General features: G+C 46.5%; 1 protein-coding gene across 1 annotated transcript in view; it reads left to right on the top strand.

Annotated features, from left to right (window-relative positions):
• The window catches only part of LOC145352777 (cysteine-rich motor neuron 1 protein), a 208,762-nt gene that overhangs the window by 44,359 nt on the left and 140,647 nt on the right, over window positions 1-23,756 (top strand). Inside the window, exon 2 of the mRNA XM_080203086.1 lies at window positions 11,235-11,402. Within this exon, the coding sequence (XP_080059212.1) occupies window positions 11,235-11,402 (168 nt within the window). The remainder of the gene's footprint in view (window positions 1-11,234; window positions 11,403-23,756) is intronic.

Here is a 23,756-nt window from a genome sequence, read left to right as displayed (position 1 = left end):
ACGGGGAGATCGTGTGGACACTGCACAGACAGTGTCCCAAGCCAGGAATTGAACCTGGCTCCTTGGCACTGTGAGGTAGCAGTGGTAACCACAATGCCACCGTGCCAGGGACCTGGGTTCAATTCCTGGCTTGGGTCATTGTCTGTGCGGAGTTTAAATAAACTTTAAATAAGCAACATTACTCTTAGAGACTTAAATGCCACTTTAAATACAGTTAGCAACCACAAATATACTTGCTACAAATTTTGTTAACGGTCTTGAGGCAGAAAATGTACGTTAGAAGTCTTCAGCAAACTCTGAGCTAGAACTACAACACCAAAACGGCAAAAGCTCTCTCTCTGCTATTGACCCATTTATCACATGACCCTGTCAATCAACTTTAATCAGGAATCCCAGGGGAACATCTTATACAAGCACTAGCCCATTAGTTCTATGTAAGTAGCAATTTCCAAGCTGAAAATGAGTTAACTTGCCTTCACCCCCTCGATCTGAAGTGTTTTCCAGCCACACGTGCTCTTGGCAAAATAAATCTGAAATTTTAAACATTCTCCTTAAAGAAGTAAAAAAAAAGCATGCATGTATTTATATTAACTGTACTTGTAACATCACAAGGAGCAAATTATGAATGCAACTCGAGGGCTATAGCTTTATTCCTGGATGCAGAAGTTAAGGCTTTGTTTTACCTACGATGAGGTGTAGCAGAGCAAGTCAAAATATTTGTTTGCATCCCCAGAAAATATTTGAATCATAGAATCCCCACAGTGCGGAAGGAGGCCATTTGGCCCATCAAGTCTGCGCCGACCACAATCCCTCCCAGGCCCTATCCCTGCAAACCCATACATTTATCCCAGCTAGTCTTTCTGTTAGGGTGCCCACTGAAGGGCTGGCGGAGGGAGAGCGAGGTGAAAGTGCATCACTGCTTCATCACAACACTTTCTTTGTGCCTCTACGTCACGGACCTCTTCATACTCTTGTGCCAATACCTCTGGAAATCCAGTTAGGTAACTGGTAGTACAGTGGTTAGCATTGCTGCCTCACAGTGCTAGGGATCAGAGTTCGATTCCCAGCTTGGGTCACTGTCTGTGCGGAGTTTGCACCTTCTCCCCATGTCTGCATGGGTTTCCTCCGATTTCCTCTCTCAGTCCGAAAGCCGTGCTGTGGCAGGAGATCTCACTTGTGAGCCCACTTGTGACGCTAAATAAAGTCTTAGCTTATGATATGGGGATGCACCTTGCATTCTAACCATTCTTCCCATTCCAATCTGTAATTAACTTGCGATTGTGTCTTTGCCTATATATGCCGTGTTTGTGGACCTATCTCTCCACTCACCTGATGAAGGAGCAGCGCAGTAGTTTCATTGCGATGTTAATGTAAGCCTACTTGTGACACTACTAAATAAACTTAAAACTAAATGCAATGGGTTTGCTACGTTTCCCACTGCCCTACACCAGAGGTACTGAGATTACCGAGGCACAGAGTGTATTTTGTGTTGTTAGCTGAACTCCTGGATTTGATTACTTGGTCTGGCCTTGGCTGCTGCCTATTTTGTGGTGTTCTAAGTGGCCTGGACAGTTGCACTGGCACACACACCCATTGTTGTAAAGTCAGACACACTGCTGCTACAGCAGCGCTGCTATGTAAACGAGGCACTCTCTAAAGCAACAGGGCTGACGGCCAAGGCTGAAAAGGACTATTTTGGGAAGGACGACACACTGCCTTTGTGTATCGCACAGTTGGTGCGGGCAGTTTGAGTGTCGACATCGTGGGCAGAAAGTCGCTTGATGAAATTTTGCTTTTCCGATGTTGGAAATGGGCACAGTGGGGTGGGGGGAGGGGAGAGAAAGCGAGGGATGAATAATTGTTAACAATGCTTTTACTTCAACAAGGGTCCAAAATCATTCCGTGCAACATCCAAGCAATTCAGGGCACTAAAGTGCAAGTCATAGAATCCCTACAGTGAAGAAGGAGGCCATTCAGCCCATCAAGCTTGCACCACCAACGCCTCTACTTTCCCAGAGGCTAAGGAAATTCGGCTACAACTCTCTCCAATTTCTACAGATGCACCATAAAAAGCATTCTTTCCAATTGTATCAGAGCTTGGTATGGGCTCCTGCTCTGCCCAAGACCTCAAGACATTGCCAAGGTTGTGAATGTAGCCCAGTCCATCATGCAAACCAGCCTCCCATCCATAGACTCTGTCTGCACTTCCCACTGCCTTGGAAATGCAGCCAGCATAATCGAGGACCCCACGCACCCCGGACATTCTCTCTTCCACCTTCTTCTGTAGGGGAAAAAGACATAAATCTGAAATCACGTACCAACCGACTCAAGAACAGCTTCTTCCCTACTGCCATCAAACTTTTGAATGGACTTACCTCGCATTAAGTTGATCTTTCTCTTCACCCTATCTGTGACTGCAATATTATATTCTGCATCCTTTCCTTTACTTCTCCCGTATACTCACTATGAACAGTATGCTTTGGCTGTGTAGCGCGCAAGAAACAATACTTTTCACTGTATCCCAGTGCACATTAGCAATGTTCAAGGTGTATCTTGATAGACACATGAACAGGCAGTGAACAGAGGGAGAGAAACCGTGTTTTGGCCCAGGCTTGGTGGGTCAAAGGGCCTGTTCGTTCGCTGTATTATTTATTCTTTGTGACAATAATAAATCAAATCAAATAAAAAAGCTCAGCACACGTTTTTGTTGTCTATTAGTATTATGTTTGAGATAGAGTTGGATTTTCTTTCTTAAATTCTGATGTGAACGTTGTCATTAGAATCCCTACAGTGAAGAAGGAGGCCATTCAGCCCATTGAGTCTGCACCGACAACAACCTCACCCAGGCCCGATCCCCATAACCCCACACAATTGCCCTCCTAATCCCCCTGACACTAAGGTACAATATACCATAGCCAATCAACCAAACCTGCACACCTTTGGAGTGTGGGAGGCACCCGGAGGAAACCCACGCAGACACGGGGAGAATGTGCAGACTCAATCACAGAGCCCTACAGTGCAGAAGGAGGCCCTTCGAGTCTGCCCTGACCACAATCCCACCTGGGCCCTACCCCCATATCCCTATTTTACCCACTAATCCCTCTAACCTAAGCATCCTAGTACACTAAGGGGCAATTTTAGCACGGCCAATCAACATCTTCGGACTGTGGGAGGAAACCCACGCAGACACGAGGAGAATGTGCAAACTCCACACAGACAGTGACCCAAGCCGGGATGCGAACCCAGGTCCCTGGAGCTGTGAAGCAGCAGTGCTACCGTGCGACTTTGCACAGGCATTGACCTGAGGCTGGAATCGAACCATGCACTGTGAGGCAGCCATGCTAACCCACTGTGGCCTGCAACTTGACATTAGTTGGGAATGCTGGGAGTTAGTGAGCACAAGGACTAACTTTAAAAATAAAATCTGTAAGTTTTTCAATAATTGGGCCTGATTGCAACATCTTTGCATACCTGCAGCAGCTCCTGTGTGGTTCAGTCGAGGCCTCTCATACTGTCTATAACGTTTTCATTTGGATTCTTGGCTACACGATGTACTTTCTCCACACAGTCTCTCAGTCATGTGCCTAATGCAGAATTTTTGAATCGCAAACACTTGGATTCCTGGCACATAGAAGTTCGACAGAGAAAGACAGAGACTTCACACAGACCCTTCTGGAAGTTCTTGGCATGATTAACACTTTTTGAGAGACCTAGATTTTAAAAGAGCACTGTTCTCACAAAAAAAAAATACTTTCTGGCAAGTTTTCTTTTGGGGAGCAGAGGAAAAACCTGTCACGCAATAGTCTTTGCAATTCGTTCACTTACTGCGCAATATATCTGCAAACAGGTTAATGCGTCCATTTTGTTACCAGTTGGTTCAAGGAGACAGCGGGGGTGGTGTTCTCTGGCCGAGCACACCCCAACACCAGAAATTCCCACCCAAACTCAACAGAACTTTAAGTGGTTGCAGAATCGTCTGTCTCACCCGCTATGATTCCCACAGCGGGCAAGACGGGAGGGATTTAGCCCAGGCATCCCACGGAAGTGTAAAATCCCACTATCTTTGCTTGATGTAGATTCTCCAGTCTCCCTCATGATTTGATTTGCTTTGTTACTGTCACACGTATTAGCACGCAGTGAAAAATATTGTTTCTTGCACACTATACAAAGCATACCATTCATAGAGAAGGAAAGGAGTGCAGAATGTAATGTTGCAGTCATAGCTCGGGGGTGAGAAAAGATCGACTTAATGCGAGGTAGGTCCATTCAAAAGTCTGATGGCAGCAGGGAAGAAGCTATTCTTGAATCGTTTGGTACATGACCTCAGACTTTTGTATCTTATTCCTGACGGAAGAATGAATGTCCGGGATGCATAGGGTCCTTAATTATGCTGGCTGCTTTTCCGAGGTATCAGGAAGTGTAGACAGAGCCAATGGATGGGAGGCTGGTTTGCGTGATGGATTGGGCTACATTCACTTTATAATTTCTTGTAATTTGAGCAGAGCAGGAGCCCATACCAAGCTGTGATACAACCAGAAAGAATGTTTCCTATGGCGCATCTGAGAGCGGACAAGCCAAATTTCCTTAGCTTTCTGAGAAAGCGTCAGCTCCGTTTTATTAGAGATTTCAGTTAGGGAAGCAATGGCGTGCTGTGTTTGTCGCTGGATCAGTAAACCAGGGACCACTCGGGACAAAGCAGCCACACTAGATTGCAAACCTGTCCACAAACGTTCACTCCGTCCACCACCAACCATCAGTGGCAGCAGTGCATACCATCTGCAAGGCACACTGCAGGTACTCGCCAAGGCACCTTAGACAACACCTCCCATGAAACCTATCATCTAGAAGGACAAGGGCAGCAGATACATGGGAACACCACCACCTACAAGTTCCCCTCCAAGCCACGCACCATCCTGATTTGGAAATATATCGCCGTTCCTTCACTGTCGCTGTGTCAAAATCCTGGAACTCTCTCCCTGACAGTGTGCCTACGCCACATGGACTGCAACGGTTCAAGAAGGCAACTCACCATCCATGGTTAACGTTGCTGCCTCACAGCTCCAGGGACCCGGGTTCGATCCCTGGCTTGGGTTACTGTCTTTGTGGAGTCTGCATGTTCTCCCCGTGTCTGTGTGGGTTTCCTCCGGGTGCTCCGGTTTCCCCCCTCAGTCCAAAAGACGTGCTGGTTAGGTGCATTGGCCGTGCTAAATTCTCCCTCTGTGTGCTCAAACAGAGCGTGGAGACTTGGGGGTTTTCACTGTGACTTCATTGCAGTGTGTTAACTTCGGGGGCTGTGGGTTCGTGGTAATGTCGCAATACAATTTGGGAATCAAAAATTGGCTTTTGCTGCAATACTCTGTCAGGCGTGTTAGTGCCATTCTGATAATATCACGGGCCTGGAAATCCTGAGACCACAGATTCAAATGCCACCGCAGGGGACTGGTAGAATTTGAATTTAATAAATATGGAATTGTAAAGTCTCGGTACTGGATCCACAAAGCATTATGGATCATTGCAAGTACCCATCTCGTGTCCTTTCGGGGGGCAGATCCGCTGTCCTTAACCTGGCCTATGTGTGAATACAGACCCACAGTTGATTCATAATTACCCTCTGAAATAGCAAACTACTCAAGGGCAATGAGGGATGGGCAACAAATGCTGGTCTTGCCCACGATGCCCACGTCCCATGAGAAAGTAAGAGAGAAAGTTTTGCTTCAAACAGTTGATAATGCTGCATTATCTGTGATTAATGGATTCCAAGATCTATTGTGCATTTTCAAACTGTTCCCTTGGTGTTCAAGCCACTTTCTCCTCTAATCAAAGTTTCAGACCCTTGTTGATTAAATTGGTGTGTGGCAAAACCTTCCCGTATCTCTCTGTCACTCAGTAAAATGACAATTTGCTGCTATTATGACCTTTGTTTGCTTTTTATCGAATGCAAGCATTCATTTCCTGCCTTTATGTTCTGGGGGCATCCTGGATCCTTCTTGAACATCGTTAAGAAGTCACTCATACAATGCAGGAGGAGGCCATTCGGCCCATCGATACCTGCGCCGACCACAACCCCACTCAGTCCCTCTCCCCATACACTTACCTTTGCTAGACCCATGACAGTAAGGGGCAATTGGGCATGGACAATCCACCTAACCCGCACATCTTTGGACTGTGGGAGGAAACCCACGCAGACATGGGGAGAATGTACAAACTCCATACAGTGCCCCTAGCCGGGAATCGATCCCTGGCACTTTGAGGTACCTGTGCTAACCACTGTGCCGCCACATTATGAATGGAATATTTTTGCGCACAGGTACCAAATTTACCACTTCTTCTGATTGCCCGGGATTTTATTTTCATGCATTCCCTAGCGTTGTTGACAAGGCCAATATTTATTGTCCATTTGAATTTCCCTTAGGGTGACGATGAGACAACTCCTTGAACCTCAGCAGTGCTTGTGGCAGAGATATACGCAGAGCGGGAGAGAGTTCTAGCGTTTAATTGCAGCCACAGAGGAGGACTGGTGATGTAGTTCCAAGGCAGGATGGTCTGTGGCTTGGAGGCACACTGGAAGATGGCAGTGATGGTGTTCCCATGCTTCTGCTGCCTTTACTGTTCTAGGTGGTAGATTATCGGGTTTGCAAAGTGCTATCGGAGGGTTTTGATGAATTGTTGCAGCGCAACTTGCAAAATGGCACACCGCTGCCGCCGTGGAGGGAGCGGGGCAGCACGGTGGCACAATGGTTAGCACCGCTGCCTCGTGAACCGAAATCCCACTCACCCTGATGAAGTACTCCGAAAGCTGGTGGCTTTTGCTGCCAAATAAACTTGTTGAACTCTAACCTGGTGTTGTGAGACTTCTTGCTGTGTTTACCCCAGTCCAATGCCGGCATCTCCGCATTATGCCTCACAGCGCCAGGGACCCGGGTTCGATTCCCGGCTCGGCCCACCGCCTGTTCAGAGTTTGCACAATCTTCCTGTGTCTGCGTGGGTTTCCTCTGGGTGCTCTGGTTTCCTCCCACACCCCAAAAGATGCGCTGGTTCGATGCGTTGGCCATGCTAAATTCTCCCTCAGTGTACCCAAGTGTGACGACTAGGGGATTTTCACCGTAACTTCATTGCAATGTTAATGTAAGCCTCCTTGTGACCCTAATACTTGGGTACTGATCGAGTGGACTACTTTGTTTTGGAATGTTGAGTTTGCCGAATGTTACTGGTGCTGCACTCAGTCCACAAAACTCAACACTTGTGATTTACAGATCATAGAATCCATACAGTGCAGAAGGAGGCCATTCGGCCCATTAAGCCTGCACCGACTCTCTGACAGAGCAACGTACGTAGGCCCACCCCCACCCTATCCCCATAACCTCCCCGTAAATTCCCCTAACCTTCACATTTGTAAAGATAGTGGACAGATTTTGAGAAGCTGATACTCGTCACAGGATTCCCGGCCTCTGGACTGCTCTAGGAGTCACAGTACTTGGGCCTAGAGTACAGTCAGAGGTTCTGTGCAACGCTCATCCCCACCGGAATTGAGTCAGTGGCAGATTCGGTGTTGGTAAGATTGTTGAACATCAAGGCTGACGTTTTCAATGACTACTTTGTACCATTGAGGAAGCCAAACCTCTGTTTACACCAGGTAAATTTTGGTCTGAAAAGAACAGTTGTCACCTTGAAAGAGTCCCTTCAGAATTAAATTCTGTGCGGTGTAACCATAAATTTATCTTCTTAAATGTACCTGCTCTCACAAACATTCAAAATAACTTTTACTTGTTTCAGTCTTAACTTATAAATTAACCGAGCACAAGTATTGTAGTATTGCTTCAAAGAGGCGACAATTTTTGCCAAAGTTTTTCATCTTGTACTCATCAGGACATTCGCAAGAATGCAATGTGATTCTCCTGATGAGTGCAAGGTGAAAAGCTTCAACAAAAGATGTCTTTCTTTCTTCAGCAAAACTCAAGTTCAAGGCCTAACAGTACCCAGGTCCCTGGCACTGTGAGGCAGCAGTGCTAACCACTGTGCCATCCCACTTCCTCCACAGTGGCAGCAGTGTACCATTTGCAAGTTCCAGTGCAACAATTCATCAAAGCCCTCCATCAGCACCTTACAAACCCATGGCTCTACCACCCAGAACAATAAAAGCAGCAAAAGTATGGGAACACCATCTACCAAATGACTACAAGTGTTGTACTCCAGATTCCAAGTATTGAAGTCGATGAGCTTATAACTCTAGATAGGTAACTGGTCCCAAAACACATTGTCGCTCTTGTTCAAAGAAAGAAATGGGAGCTCCACTTAGCACTGGTGGCAGCTTTCCACAACGCAAGGTGATGGTTTGTGCTATGGTGGTGGCCTGGGTTAAATATCGCTTTGCATGGCACTGGGGCTCCTCTCTGGTATGGTGGTCTCTGCCACCTTTACTGGAGAGGAAGACAGAAGGTGCCCGTTTCGCTGGCCCCTGTTTTCTCTAGGTCCTCTTCTCAACTGGCTGAACTCTCGCACCTCTGAATTGTCAGCCTCGAGAGATCAAAGCTGTCAGCAATGGCCGCCACCTTCACATCAGGTGCCAAAGTGTGGCGACGCGAGGATTTTCACAGTAACTTCATTGCAATGTTAATGTGAGCCTACTTGTGACACTGGTAAATAAACTGAAACTTAAACTTATCTTGCTTGGAAGTGTCCTTGAGGTGGAGGCATGTGAGGTTGTGACCCAGTTGACTGTACAGACGGTCTTTGGATACACGGCCATCATTAACATTGCCGAGGCAGTGCAGAAACGGATGGTTCAGGAATGAGTGTGTCCTGACGGATCCAGCATGCCCCAGAAGCTCTGAGTCGATGACCTCGTCCTGCCGAGAGATGCTGAAGAGACATCTGAGGCAGCGAAGATTTCTCAGTATTTACTAGGCACAAGTAGATTTACATTAACGCTGCAATGAAGTTACTGTGAAAATCCCCCAGTTGCCACACTCCGGTGCCTGTTCGGGTACACTGAGGGAGAATTTAACATGGCCAGTGCACCTAACCAGCACGTCTTTCGGACTGTGGGAGGAAACTGGAGCACCCAGAGGGAACCCACACAGACACGGGGAGAATGTGCAGACTCTGTCCAAAGTGACTCAAGCTGGGAATCGAACCCAGGCCCCTGGTGCTGTGGGGCAGCAGTGCTAACCACCATGTCACCCCCTAAACTATCCTCAGTTTGGCGTACGCTGTCCAGTTAGAGGGGTGCGCTGAGGTCATTGGCTGGGTAGACTCGCAATTTGGCGTCCTCACTCAGGTTGTTTTTGTTTTCCGCTCGCTTACTCAGCTTAGACACAACAGCTGCAACTTTCGCAATGCGGGTGTTTATTTCAGCATCAAGTGACAGATTGCTGGCAATCGTGGAGACCTGGACGCCAGCAAAAACAAAACCACGATAGTAACACTCTGTATACAATTACTAAAGTTTGTGTATTATAGATCAAGATATAATGCATCGAATAAATCTGAAAAAACAGTTTTAAAAAAACCTTGTAAAAATGCTTGTTACTTTATGTACTTGTTTAGCCTACATCAGGGAGGTGATGGCCTGGTGATATTATCACTAGACTTTAAATCCAGATACTAAGCTAATGTTCTGGGGACCCGGGTTCGAATCCCACCACAGCAGATAGTGGAATTAGAATTCAATAAAAAAAATCTGGAATAAAGAATCTACTGATGACCATTGGTGGAAAACCCCATCTCGTTCACTAATGTCCTTTTAGGGAAGGAAATCTGCCATCCTTACCCGGTCTGGCCTACATGTGACTCCAAAGCCACAGCAATGTGGTTGACTCTCAACTGCCCTCCAAGGACAACTAAGAATGGGCAATAAATGCTAGTCAGCCAGTGACACCCATGTCCCATGAGTGAATAAATTTTAAAAAGCCACGCTTTTTATTTTCCCTGTTGACAAAAGAATCAGTGAAGACTCGCCTCCCCTTCGCTCGTCTCCACATACATGACACACACGCACCTCTTTCCCACTTCCCCACTCACTCACCATCCTGTCTTCCACGTGAAGCAGAGTTGTTACCCTGGGGTAAGGCGCCTGTATGAGAAATGTAAAGTTTAAACCTGCCACTCGCCCGTCTGACTCGCACAGGAGGCCCCGGTTTTTCCCTGAGTCGGAAATTCAGTGGCCTGAGTTAGCGCACAGACATCCTGCGCCCACTCAAACTCGCCACCAGAAGTGCTTCTGGAAGTTATAGATTATTTTGGCTCGCAATCCAGCCCGTCCTGTACAGGAGCATCGGTCCAGTGTTGTCCGATCAGAGCCAACAGAATGGGCCATCATCTCCCCACCTCTTCTAGGAGGGATGACCCACGACCCCAAAAGTGGCCTCTGCCATCCCTTCTGGGTGACAACGTGACCTGCATTTCTGGAACCCCTGCCATCGTTGATAGTTGAAGAATTTGAACAGTGTTTCATTCTTGTAATTTCAGCCCTGCAAAGATTTAGCACAGTGGTTAGCACTGCCGCCTCATAGCGCCAGGGATCCAGGTGCAATTCCAGCGTCGGGTGACTGTAGAGTTTGCACGTTCTCCCCATGTCTGCGTGGGTTTTCTCCGGTGCTCTGGTTTCCTCCCACAATCCAAAGATGTCCAGGTTCGGTGGATCGGCCATGCTAAATTGTCCCTTAGCATCCAAAAATGTGTGGGTTCGATGGATTGACCGTGCTAAATTGCCCCATAGTGTCCAAAGATGTGTAAGTTAGGTAGATTGGCCATGTTAAATTGCCCCTTAGCATCCAAAGATATGCAGTTAGGTGGATTGGCCATGCTAAATTGCCCCTTAGCATCCAAAGATGTGCAGGATAGGTGGATTGGCCATGCTAAATTGCCCCTTAGTATCCAAAGATGTGCAGGTTAGATGGATTAGCTATGGCAAATGTATGGGGGTAGGGGGTGGGGGTGAGGGCCTGAGTAAGATACTCTGTCAGAGAGTCGGTGCAGATTCGAAGGGCTAAGTGGCCTCCTTTTCACATTAGCAACATTCAAGGTGTATTTTGATAGACACATGAATGAGAGATGAACAGAGGGATAGAAACTGTGTTTTGGTGGGCTGAAGGGCCTGTTCCTGTGCTGTATTGTTCTTTGCGCTGTCAGGATTCGATGTATCTGTGAATATAAGCTCTGTAAAGAATGGCTAATGTTTAGCATCCGCGTTGTGCTGCAGATCTGTAATTGCAATGTTTTCCTCCCTCCCGCAGAGATAGAATTTATTGAAGATGTGGTTCCACAGCACGACCTGTGTCCTGAGATCTCTGGCTGTAACCTGCTGAATGAGGAGTGTGTCTGTGAAGTCACACGCTCCTGTGTCAACCTGTTCGCGTACCCTGATCTGGATGCCTGTACTGCTTCCTCAGGACATGCCCCAGGTACAATCAGTTTGCAATCGCGGATGAGCGTTCTGCAGGAGGTTACACAAATTCAGTTTTTTGCATGTTGGATAGATATTGACGCCCAATCAGTACGTGTAATAAACTCAGCACTGTGAAAATGGCCCACCAAATACCTTGTCTTCCAGCCAATCTCTTCTTGTATAACCTGCGGAAGAAAGTAAATATCCCGATGGAAAATTTTCCAATGGGACTGGAGTTTTACCTTAGCTCTTGCCGGCTATAGATTTGCCTTTGACACTTGTGGTAGTGTGATACCAGGAGAACTTTGGTAGTCATTTAAGCTACGTGCTTTAAGCAGTTTATTTTAGCTTCCTTTGCTGCAGTGGCTTTGTGGAATAACTGGTGGAAAAAATATCACTTAGAATTTTTGTTTCTTTAGAAAATTTGAGAATACTGTAGCTCTCATTTTCCCGCCCCTAGAACTGATCCAGTTGCTTTGTTTCTGGCCAGTTTGTCTAAGGTTGTGAATATGATTGTAGATTTGCTGACCATTTATCATTGAGTCATTACATTACGTTTTTAAAAGTAACTTGTGGAATGGAATGTGTTGCTTTGAAATAGTTTATTCAGCCTTTGTTGCAGCAGTATGAAAAGGACACAGGGATAAAATCACTTACTATGTTTAAGTATTTATACCATGGATGCTGCATAGCTAAAGCAGGAACTGTTGGAAACACAAATCAAATAAGGTAGGGCTTCTGAAGTGGCCCTTCTATCTGTGGACTCTTATATGCGGAACATGGTTGATGGACAAATAGTCACAGAGGTTTACAGCAGGGAAACAGGCCCAACTTGTTCATGCTGCCCTTTTTTTTTTTACCACTAAGCTAGTCCCAATTGCCTACATTTGGCCCATATCCTTCTCCGCCTACCTTGTCTATGTAACTGTCTAAATGCTTTTTAAAAGACAAAATTGTTCTGCCTCTATTACTGCCTTTGGTGTATATATGTTGTGTGTGTGTGTGTGTGTGTGTGTGTGTGTGTGTGTGTGTGTGTGTGTGTGTGTGTGTATAACATATACACATGGTTTGATATATCTTTCTTGTTTATTAATGCTACATCCATACAGGTCACAGAGTAGGCATGTTACATCGAGATATGGAGTTCCAACTTCCCTCTCAGTAGTACATCAACATCTACATTACATATTAGCACATCACATGGGGCAAAACAGTGGCACAGCGGTGAGCACTGCTGCCTCTCAACACCAGGAACCCAGGTTCAATTCCGACCTCGGGTCACTGACTGTGTGGAGCTTGTGTGTTCTCCCCCGTTTCCTCCGGGTGCTCCAGTTTCCTCCCATGGTCCAGAGATGTATGGGTTAGGTTGATTGGATATGCTTAATTGCCCCTTAGTGTCAGGGATATTAGCAGGGTAAGTACGTGGGGTTATAGGGATAGGGAATGGGTAGGATTGTTGTTGGCACACTTTCAATGGGCCAAATGGCCTCAATCTGCACTGTTGTGATTCAACGATTTTATGATCTGTTAAAGCTTTAAACTACAGTAGAATCATAGAATGCCTACAATTGGCTTATAGAATCCCTACAGTGCAGAAGAGGCTATTCAGCCCATCAAGACTGCACCGACTCTCTGACAGAGTATCTTACCCAGGCCCCCTCCCCCACCCTATCCCTGTAACCCCACACATTTACCATGGCCAATTCACCTAATTTACACATCCTGAGACATTAAGGGGCAGATTTTTCCATTCCACCCGCCACTGGAATCATAGTGGGCGAGGGGTGGACCACGGAAATGTCCGTTGACCTCGGGTGGGATTTTCGGGGCAAGTGCGGGTCAATTTACCACGGCCAATCCACCTAACCTGCCCGTCTTCGGACTGTGAGGAGAATGGGTGAGTTTGTGTCCGAAGGATGGGCGATTGAGCGGAGCCAGGAGACATTATTGAACAAAGTTTAAACAGGAACTGAACCAGGGCGAGTGTATGTGAAAAACACACACGCAGGTACCTTTGCACAAAGGCACTTGTGTGGGCCTGCACAGGATAAACTCGTCAAAGAGGGGAGCATGGAAAACTGGCCAAGTAACCTTCACTTAAAGTATCCATGTCTACATCTTGAAAGTATCTTGCGTATTGAGATATTTATTCTGACAGCCTCTTAATGCGAACGGCTTAATGTCCCCCTGTAGAGAATATTGAAAAGAATGTCTTGTTACATACAGTTTTTGGTGCTCCATTCAAGTTTGTTTCAACCTGATATACTAAATAAGGCTCATTGTGGTCTGCAGTGAACATGAGGCCGGGGCAGTGGTGGGGAGATGTGTTGGTGGGGCAGGAGGGTGTGTGTTGGGGGGGGGGGGGGGGGGAGGGAGATGGCGGGAAGTACACGTTCACCTACAGTTTGAATTAAGTCCTGTCTGGCACGGCCACGATGAGATTCTTGGTGACAGATGGTGCAACAGAAATTCTTGAAGAATGCGTACGTAGTAACCTTTCCCCGCGTGACTTCAGTTCTCTGCTTTTAATTACGTGTCGCTATCCGCACCAGACTGATAATTCAGAGTAGGGTTTAAAAAAAACACCTTGTGTAGTGTTGTTATTCACACCATCCTACAAGACGCTTATTAATGTATTACAATTTGGTTAAAATATACACGTAATGGTGAAAACAAATTATTACTTATCAAACACATTTTCTATACAATTGGGAAACTTATTTCACCTCTCCATTACTTACTGCAATCCTGATGTATATAGAATCCCTACAGTGCAGAGGGAGGCCGTTTGGCCCATCAAGACTACACCAACACTCCCACCAAGGCCCTCTCCCCGTACAAAGAACAATACAGCACAGGAACAGGCCCTTCGGTCCTCTGAGCCTGTGCCACTCATGAACCCAACTAGACCATTTGTTTGTGTCCCTCTATTCCCAGCCCCACATATTTACCCCGCTAATCCCTCTAACCTACGCATCCCGGGACACTAAGGAGCATTTTACCATGGCCAATGCACCTAACCCACATGTCTTTGGACTGGGCTACTGCTATTGTGCTCTCTCTGGCACCATTATTTAACTGCTTCTGATATATCCACTGTTCTTCAGATGGTGCCTCTTAAAATCCACAATCCTTGAATCCTTGGATTGGGTGGCACAGCGGTTAGCGCTGCTGCCTCACAGCACCAGGGACCTGGGTTCAGTTCCCAGCTTGGGTTACTGTTTATGCAGAGTCTGCACATTCTCCCCATGTCTGCGTGGGTTTCCTCCGAGTGGTTGGGTGGATTGGCCGTACTAACTTGCTCCTTCTTGTTCCATTATGTGTAGATAAAAGGGATTAAGATAAATACATGAGATTAAAGGAATCTGGAATGGATGTTCCATTGTTGTTTGCTTTTGCACAGTAGGATTCTATTATTCTAATTGGCCAGTTTTCTGGAGGGTTTATGTGACAGTATTTGATTTGATTTATTATTGTCACATGTATTGGGATACAGTGAAAAGTGTGCTGTGCAGACAAAACATATCTTTCATAGAGTACAAAGGGGAGGAGAGAGCACAGAATGTCGTGTTACAGTCATAGTTAGAATGTAGAGAAAGATCAACTTAATGCGAGGTAGGTCCATTTAAAGTCTGTTGGTAGCAGAGAAGAAGCTGTTCTTGAATCAGTTGGTACATGATCTCAGGCTTTTGTATCTTTTTCCTGACGGAAGAAGGTGGAAGAGAGAGTGTCCGGGTGCGTGGGGTCCTTGATTATGCTGGCTGCTTTGCCGAGGCAGCAGGAAGTATAGACAGAGTTAGTGGATGGGAGGCTGATTTGTGTGATGAACTGGGTTACATTCACAACCCTTAGTAGTTTCTCGCGGTCTTGGACAGAGCAGGAGCCATACCAAGCTGTGATACATCTGGAAAGGATGCTTTCTATGGTGCATCTGTAAAAATTGGTGAGGGTCGTAGCTGACGTGCCAAATTTCCTTAACCTCCTGAGAAAGTAGAGGCGTTGGTGGGCTTTCTTAACTATAGTATCAGAGTGGAGGGACCAGGATATGTTGGTGATCTGGAGACCTAAAAACTTGAAGCTCTTGATCATTTCGCCATGGTTGTAGACAGGGGCATGTCCTCCACTTGCAGAAGTCGATGACTATCTCCTTGTAGGATGGGTGAGAGGCGGTGGTAATGGTGCTTTCCAGCTTCTTCATATCTGAACCAGTTGGTCTTTCCCTCTTCGCTCGTGGGCCTTGGTGAAGTCAGCCCTATTTAAACAATGGAAAAAATTCTCCAGACCAAATATTTGCTTCCGCTCTGGATAGAGCACAAAAGTAAATGTCCTGTTTATAATAACAAGCACATACCTGCCAAAACCCCCTGATTTGTTTGTTTTTGCAAGTTTGTGAAAACCGAAGTGAGACATTGCGTTCCGCAGAGTATTTCAGATGTGTTCTAGAAACTTCTGTTTGTCGTAGAATTGGCATAAATGAGGCCTTTTGTCGAGGGTGTATATGTTGCTGCACCAGGTCCCGAGCTTTCTGTTTATCAACTCTAGCGTTCATGAAGAAAGAAATCTTTGTGGTGTCTTCAGCTGCCTAGATCCCAAACTTTGGAATTCCCTTCCTCTTAAACCTCTTCTCCAGGAAGCATCCTCAGTTACTCGAGGGTCAACAAAGTCCCCCTCAGCCCAAGTAGGAATTGAACACTCTGCTTCTGCTATTCTGAACCACACACCAGCCACCGAGCCAAGTGAGCTCACAGCTTCTCCCCTCCCATCCCTCACATCACTTCTATTCTCCTTTCAAGATGCTCCATCAGACCTAAGCTAAAGATAAAAGCAAAATACTGCGGATGCTGGACCTGGAACAAAAACAGAAAATGCTGGAAAATCTCAGCATCTGTGGGGAGAGAATGGAGCCAACATTTCGAATCTAGATGACCCTTCTTCAGAACCCTTCTAAAGTGGCACAGTTGTTAGCACTGCTGCCTCACAGCACCAGGGACTCGGGTTCGAATCCCAGTTTGGGATGACTGCGCGAAGCTTGTATGCTGTGTCTGCGTGGGTTTCCTCCGGGTGCTCCGGTTTCCTCCCACAGTCTGAAAGACGTGCTGGTTAGTTGCACTAGCCATCCCTCCTCAGTGTACCCGAACAGGTGCCGGAGTGTGGCGACTAGAGGATTTTCACAATAACTTCATTGCAGCGTTAATGTAAGCCTACTTGTGACACTAAATAAAAACTTAACTTATGATGTGGAGATATACCTGTAAAGACTCGCATTCCAACCATTCTTCGCATTCCAGTTTGTAATAATCTTGCAATTGTGTCCTGGCCTATATATACCGTGCTTGTGAACCTACCTCTCCACTCACCCGATGAAGGAGCAGCACTCCGAAAGCTCGTGATTCCAAATAAACCTGTTGGACTTTAACTTGGTGTTGTGAAACTTCGTACTGTAACTTAATTTAATATCTTTGGCCCAGCTGTCCAAATGTCTCGTCCTTGAGCTCAATGCTAACCTTTGTCAGATTACATTTTATCACATCGAAGAGCTATATCAATGTAAGTTGTTGTTCTATATCTCCCCTGCGCTAGGTGAATATGTCAGTGTAATTTTTACAACTCTTAGAGACACAAGGAATAGAAACATTTCTGTCCCCGTTCACAGCTGGCATTCTCCAATGCCGCTGAAAATGTATGGAGTTTTAGCCGGAATGCCAAATTCTCCATTCTCACTGGCAGCATCTGGACAAGTTTGGAGAACCCCGCCTGACGTTTGTGCTGTTGTTGTTAGGGAAGGAAATCTGCCGTCCTTACCTGGTCTGGCCTACATGTGACTCCAGAGCCACCACAATGTGGTTGACTCTCAACTGCCCTCCAGGGGCAACTAGGGATGGGCAATAAATGCTGACTAGCCAGCGATGCCCATGTCCCACAAGTGAATCATGCCTTTATGGCGGGGACAAAACAAGCAAATGCTTTTGTAAAAAAAAACAAAATGTGACCTTTTAAAGTAACTAGTCTAACTCGATTACTCTGCCCATCAGAAACCAGACTTATACTATGTTGTGTTTGTATTATGATACCAATCACTCATACAGGATAATGTAAACGTGTTGTGGGTTTATTTATTGAGACTAGGGACATGTGAACACAGATAGGAAGCTTGAAGACATCAGCAGCAACAGCCGACTGCGCTGTGTTCAGCTCCCCGGCCAAAGTGAAACTGAGACTGGATCACGTGGCACCCTTCCCTTCCGGTGATGTCACGCTGCTTATCCCTTAAAGATGTATTATGAGAAGTAGAGCTGCATTGTGAGCGTCGGAGAGAAATTTTAATCAGTGCTGAGAGTGACGTGGCAAACTGGGAGAGGGGGATGTGGGAGGACTTAGCCGAGGTAAAATGGAGAATGGGTGGTAGAGTTGGATTCTGGGATAAGTTGGCACAGTCACCTCGACTTAAAAGTGGCTAACGGAAGACACACCCCCCCCCACTACCCCAGTGATAAACAGAGGAACATTCTGGAAGAAGTTGGCTCAGCCACAAAAATGTGTAGGCTCAGTGGATTACCCAGGGTGAATGCATGAAGTAATGGGGATAGGGCGGAGGGGAGGGCCAGGGTGGGATACTCTCTTGGAGAGTCAGTGCAGGCTCGATGGGCCGAATGGCCTCTTCCTGCACTGTAGAGGCTCTATGGATTCCATGTTGTCTTACCAATGCTCTATACGGCTGCTTAGTTTCACGAAGGAGCCATGAGATAATAAAACGGACTGTATCCACTTTGATAAGATGGAGTCGATTAGCAAAAATAGAAAAACTCAGTGAAATTCTCACAGGGCATCAGGATTCAGTGGTGCTGAATGTTTATGCCAGGATGTGTTAGCCTGCGAGAGGACAACTTCCTCAGTATCCTTTACCGAGCTACACAATGTCCTGACCTCTCTCTGCAGTATCGTGGCTCTTTCTTTTTAACGATTGTCACTTTACAAAGCTTACTGGGACTCTTAGTCAGAGCTTGCTGTGCATTTGATATCCTGCCTCTCTGAATAGCAGAGATGCAGGGCATCAAATGGACAGGGAGGTGATGGCCTAGTGGTATTATCACTAGACTATTAAGCCAGAAACTCAGCTAATGTTCTGGGGACCCAGGTTCGAATCCCACCACGGCAGATGGGATTAAGCATCTACTGATGACCGTGAAACCATTGTCGATTGTTGCAAAAAAAAACCCATCTGGTTCACTAATGCCCTTCAGGGAAGGAAATCTGCCATCTTTACCTGGTCTGGCCTACATGTGACTCCAGAGCCACAGCGATGTGGTTGACTCTCAACTGCCCTCCAGGGGCAACTAGGGATGGGCAATAAATGCTGGCCAGCCCTTGTCCCACAAATGAATTTAAAAAAAAGTTGATGGATTGAGAGACGTGCCTGAAGCCATTCTACAGGGACAGATTCCACCAATAACCTCGCTACCTTTAGAGTATTCCCTTCCACAAAGACAAGCTCCTTTCAGTGGGCAGACTGGAGTCAAATGTTAGAAAAAACAAACAGTGGCCTTTTGTCGGGCTACTTACAGCTTGGCCACTTTTCGGAATGACTGGCAGCTCAACACTTGGCACCAACAGAGGAAAAAGGTTGAAATCTTTGGTATATGTGGGCAATACACCTTGCAATGTATCACTTTTTCAATAACAAATGAGATTTCACATTCATCAGTGTTTTGCCCGAGGATCCAGGACTGAGTCGTATTATTTGGAGAGGCTCCAACATGCCTTTTTGCTGTGACTACATATGAAGCATTAACAGGATTAAAAAAATCCTTTTCTTAATTCCATTCTTAAAGTCAGAAAGCCAATGCTCAGAGTGGACCAGGCAAACCTGAATCCATTCCTTGCTTGCTCTTTTAAAAAAACAAACTCCAATTGGGGTGGCACAGTGGTTGGCACTGCTGCCTCACTTTGCCAGCGACCCGGGTTCGATTCCCGGCTTGGGTCACTGTCTTTGTGGAGTTTGCACGTTCTCCCCATGTCTGCGTGGGTTTCCTCCGGGTGCTCCAGTTTTCCTCGCACTCCAAAGATGTGCGGGTTAGGTTGAATGGCCATGCCAAGTTGCACCTTTGTGTCGGGGGGGCTAGCAGGATAAATAGATGGGGTTATGGGGATAGGACCCATTGTTGTCAGTGCAGACTCGATGGGCCGAATGGCCTCCTTCTACATTGTTGGGATCCTATGGATTTTACTGTCTGAAAATCCTTACCTTGACCTCCCAGACATAGTCATTTGCTTAGCTAGTCTTATAAAAATTGTTGAACTGAGCTGCGTGGATCTTAACATAACATAGCAGAAAGAAATGCCTGAGGATTATGATAAGCATCTTCTGAGCAGACAGACATCATAAATTGTCTCTTTTTTTCTCTCTAAATTGCTCACCAAGGCGTTCGGATTTATGTTTGATCATCCGTACAGGGGCATGCTAGTAATGAGGTGACAGAGGAAGGCATTTGGCTATTGTACAGGAATTTGGCTATTGGCCTGCTAAGAATTGGCCAGCTGTGTGAGTGGTTGGAACGGGAGGGAGAATCAGTGCGTAAGCAAATAGGTTACTGGATTTTCAATCAAACCCTGTAGAATCATAGAACCCCTACGCTGCAGAGGGAGCCGTTCGGCCCAACGAGTCTGTCCTGACTCTCTGACAGACCATCTTACCCAGGCTTTATCACTGTAACCCCATGTATACATCCCACTAATCCCCCTAATCTACACATTTTGGGACACAAAAGGGCAATTTAGCCTGGCCAATCTGCCTGATCTGCATATCTTGGGATACTAAGGGTCAATTTAGCCTGGCCAATCCACCTAACCTGCACATCTTGGGATACTAAGGGGCAATTTAGCCTGGCCAATCCACCTAACCTGCACATCTTGGGATACTAAGGGGCAATTTAGCCTGGCGAATCCACCTAACCTGCACATCTTGGGATACTAAGGGGCAATTTAGCCTTGCTAATCCACCTAACCCGCACATCGTTGGTCACTATGGAGCAATTTAGCCTGGCCAATGCCCCTCACCTGCAAATCTTGGGACACTAAGGATCAATTTAGCATTAGCCAATCCTCCTAACTCACATATCTTTGGACTGAGAGGGCAAACCGGAGCACCTGGAGGGAACCCACGCAGACATGGGGAGAATGTGCACACACCACACAGAGAGTGACCTGAGGCCGGAATTGAACCCAGGTCTCCGGCGCTGTGAGGCAGCAGTGCTAACCACTGTGCCACTGTGCTGCCCCAGGGTTTTACTAAATTTCACGTCTAATAGTGCAGATCTTGCTAGCACAAGCCCTTGGGGGACTGTGTGTGCGATGTTGCCTTGTTGAGGTTGGATTCCTTTCCCCAGTGTCGTGCAGTTTTCTCAAGGAAAGGACGCATATTTGTTACGGTGAGATCCTGCAGGAACTTCAAGCTCTGGCCCTATTTGGTAATCTTTCAGAACAAATCATCACTTCGTAATCTGTTGAGACAAAAACATTTCTATTTTTGCAGTATTTGTGTAAATAAATATAATGCATATCAAATCCTAAAGATATGCTGATTACCAGTGGGTCTCAGTGCTATAATAGAAAAAAAATCCATTGGGATATTCTATTTCTCACACAAAGACACATTGTGGGATAACAAAATATTTCGTGGAGTTTGAACTTTGTAATCTGCTAATTGAATCAGGTACAAACAAAAGCAGTTGGGTTTTTTTTGGAAATGTATAGTTAGTTGTCAGTTAAGACTGTGTTTTGATTAATTAAATGAGATAAACTTTGGTATCACTGTAGAATGGTGGCACAGTGGTTGGCATTGCTGCCTCACAACGCCAGGGATGTAGGTTCGATTCCCAGCTTGGATTACTATCTGTGTGGAGTTTGCACATTCTCCCTGTGTCTGCGTGGGTTTATTCTGGGTGCTCCGGTTTCCTCCCACAGTACAAAGATGTGTATTGAATCCCTCAGTGTACCCGAACAGGCACTAGAATGTGGCAACTGGGAGATTTTTCACAGTAACTTCATTGCAGTGTTAATGTAAGCTTACTTGTTCGTGACTAATAAATGAAAACTTAAACTTAAGTGGCCTCCTCCTGCACCGTAGGGATTCTATGAGAGGGAAACACACAGCCAGTTATCTTGACGAGGATAAAAGAGTCTGATATTTTTAATGGGACTAAAGAAATAGAGGTATTTTAAAACACCCAGTGTGGCACGGTGGCACAGTGGTTAGCACTGCTGCCTCACAGCTCCAGGGACTCAGGTTCGATTCCGGCCTCGGGTCACTATCTGTGTGGAGTTTGCACATTCTCCCCGTATTTGCGTGGGTTTCCTCCGGGTGCTCTGGTTTCCTCCCACAGCCCAAAGATGTGTGGGTTAGATGGACTGGCCGCGGGAAATTGCCTCTTAACATCAGAGGGTATACCTATGAGGTTATGGGGATAGGGCCTGGGTGGGATTGTTGTTGGTGCAGGCTCGACGGGCCAAATGGCCTCCGGTTTTCCCCCCCTCAGTCCAATGATGTGCGAGTTAGGTTGATTGGCCATGCTAAATTGTCAGGGGGATTAGCAGGGTAAATGTATGGGGTTATGGGGATAGGGCCTGGGTGGGATTGTGGTGGGTGCAGGCTCGATGGGCCGAATGGCCTCTTACTGCACTGTCATGGCAGTAAAAAAGATCGTGTGAAAATATGAAGCAGGGGGATGGGTACTTGTCACGAGGTCACTAAGTTTTCAGTCATCGCCACTGAATCCTGCTCACCTCTGGTGGAAAAGAGAATGCGGAATGAGCTTGCCTTTTCCCTCAAGGCCCAGCTGAGCATCCCCCAGATGGGGCCTAACCCCACCAGCACCTTGGCAGATGGCACGCAAGCATTTTCACGGCTTCTCGTGATCCCAGCCTCAGCGCTGCAGATTGTTGGCAGCTCTGCTTTCCTTTTGGTTAAGAATCTGTTCTCCTGCCAAGAAAGGCAGGTTAGGAAATGGTCTCTGGTCCTACTCGAGGCCTGCGTTTTGCTGGAAGGAGAGTGTGGGAGTTTGTTCCAGAGGATCGTGAATGATCCTATTTAACTCGTCGAAAATATTCAAACCAGCTCTGTTTACACTTCTCACCCAGTTGATGACTTATTTTTTTTTCATTCTTGGGGCATGAGAGATACCCTAAGAACCTTACAGTCCCTTTGCTCGGGATTTGAATCTCTTTCTTTTTGACAGGAGATGTGAAATTTGTGACTTGCCTAATGGTAAAAAAATTAACGAGTATAAGCTTTTTAAAGGAAAACGCAAAGACAAACAGGCTATTTGGAGCCAGAGGCAATTGTTAAGACAGAATCATAGAATCTCTACAGTGCAAGGGGAGGCCATTTGGCCCATCGAGCCTGCACCAACAACAATCCCACCCAGCCCCTATCCCCATAACCTCAGATTTACCCCCTGATGTTAAGAGGCAATTTAGCATGGCCGGTCACCTAACCCACACTTCTTTGGACCGTGGGAGTAAACCAGAGCACCCGGAGGAAACCCACGCAGACATGGGGAGAATGTGCAGACTCTGCACAGACTGTCACCCAAGATTGGAATTGAACCCAGGTCCCTGGCACTGTGAGGCAGCAGTGCTAACCACTTGCCACCCACTAAATAAGTAATTCATTCTGAATTCTGGTTGTGAAGCTTGCAAAAACATCCAGGGTGTTCTAGAGCTGACTGGCGTGGTCACACAGGACACATTCCTGAGTTCAACCTCTGTCATATAGCAGCATTAACATATCACAGAAACCCTACAGTGCACAAGGAGGTCATTCAGCCCATCAAGTCTGCACTGATCACAGTCCCATCCAGGCCCTATCCCCATAACCCCATGCATTTACCCTACTTAGTCCTTGTAACACTAAGGAGCAATTTAGCCTGGTCAATCCACCTAACCTGCACATTTTTGGACTGTAGGAGGAAACCGGAGCATCCAGAGGAAACCCACACAGACACAAGGAGAATGTGCAAACTCCACACAGTCAGAGGCCAGAATTGGACCTGAGCCCCTGTCGCTGAGAGGCAGCAGTGCTAACCACTGTGCCAGCCTGCAATAGGATGGCCAATCCACCTAACCTAGAAATTGGAGATTTAAAGACTTGAATTAGTGAACCGCCCGCTCCAGCTGAGTTTCCCACTCTCTCCTGCAATCTCACCCAGGTTAAATCCAGAAGAAGGCGGGAACTTGTCAGGTTCCCAACCTGGCGCCATTTTGAGTTGTTGAAACCCCCTGTTGCTCAGCAGTTAACCCTGTCCGAGGTGTCTGATCTCACAGTTGGAGTCACTATTGATATTTCTCTGAGGCTGGACGCGTGAGGTTGGGATTC

This window comes from Carcharhinus amblyrhynchos, chromosome 14, assembly GCF_965287045.1.
Source record: "Carcharhinus amblyrhynchos chromosome 14, sCarAmb.v2.hapA, whole genome shotgun sequence".
Lineage (NCBI taxonomy): Eukaryota > Metazoa > Chordata > Chondrichthyes > Carcharhiniformes > Carcharhinidae > Carcharhinus > Carcharhinus amblyrhynchos.
This window is presented reverse-complemented; position numbering and strand designations above follow the sequence as displayed.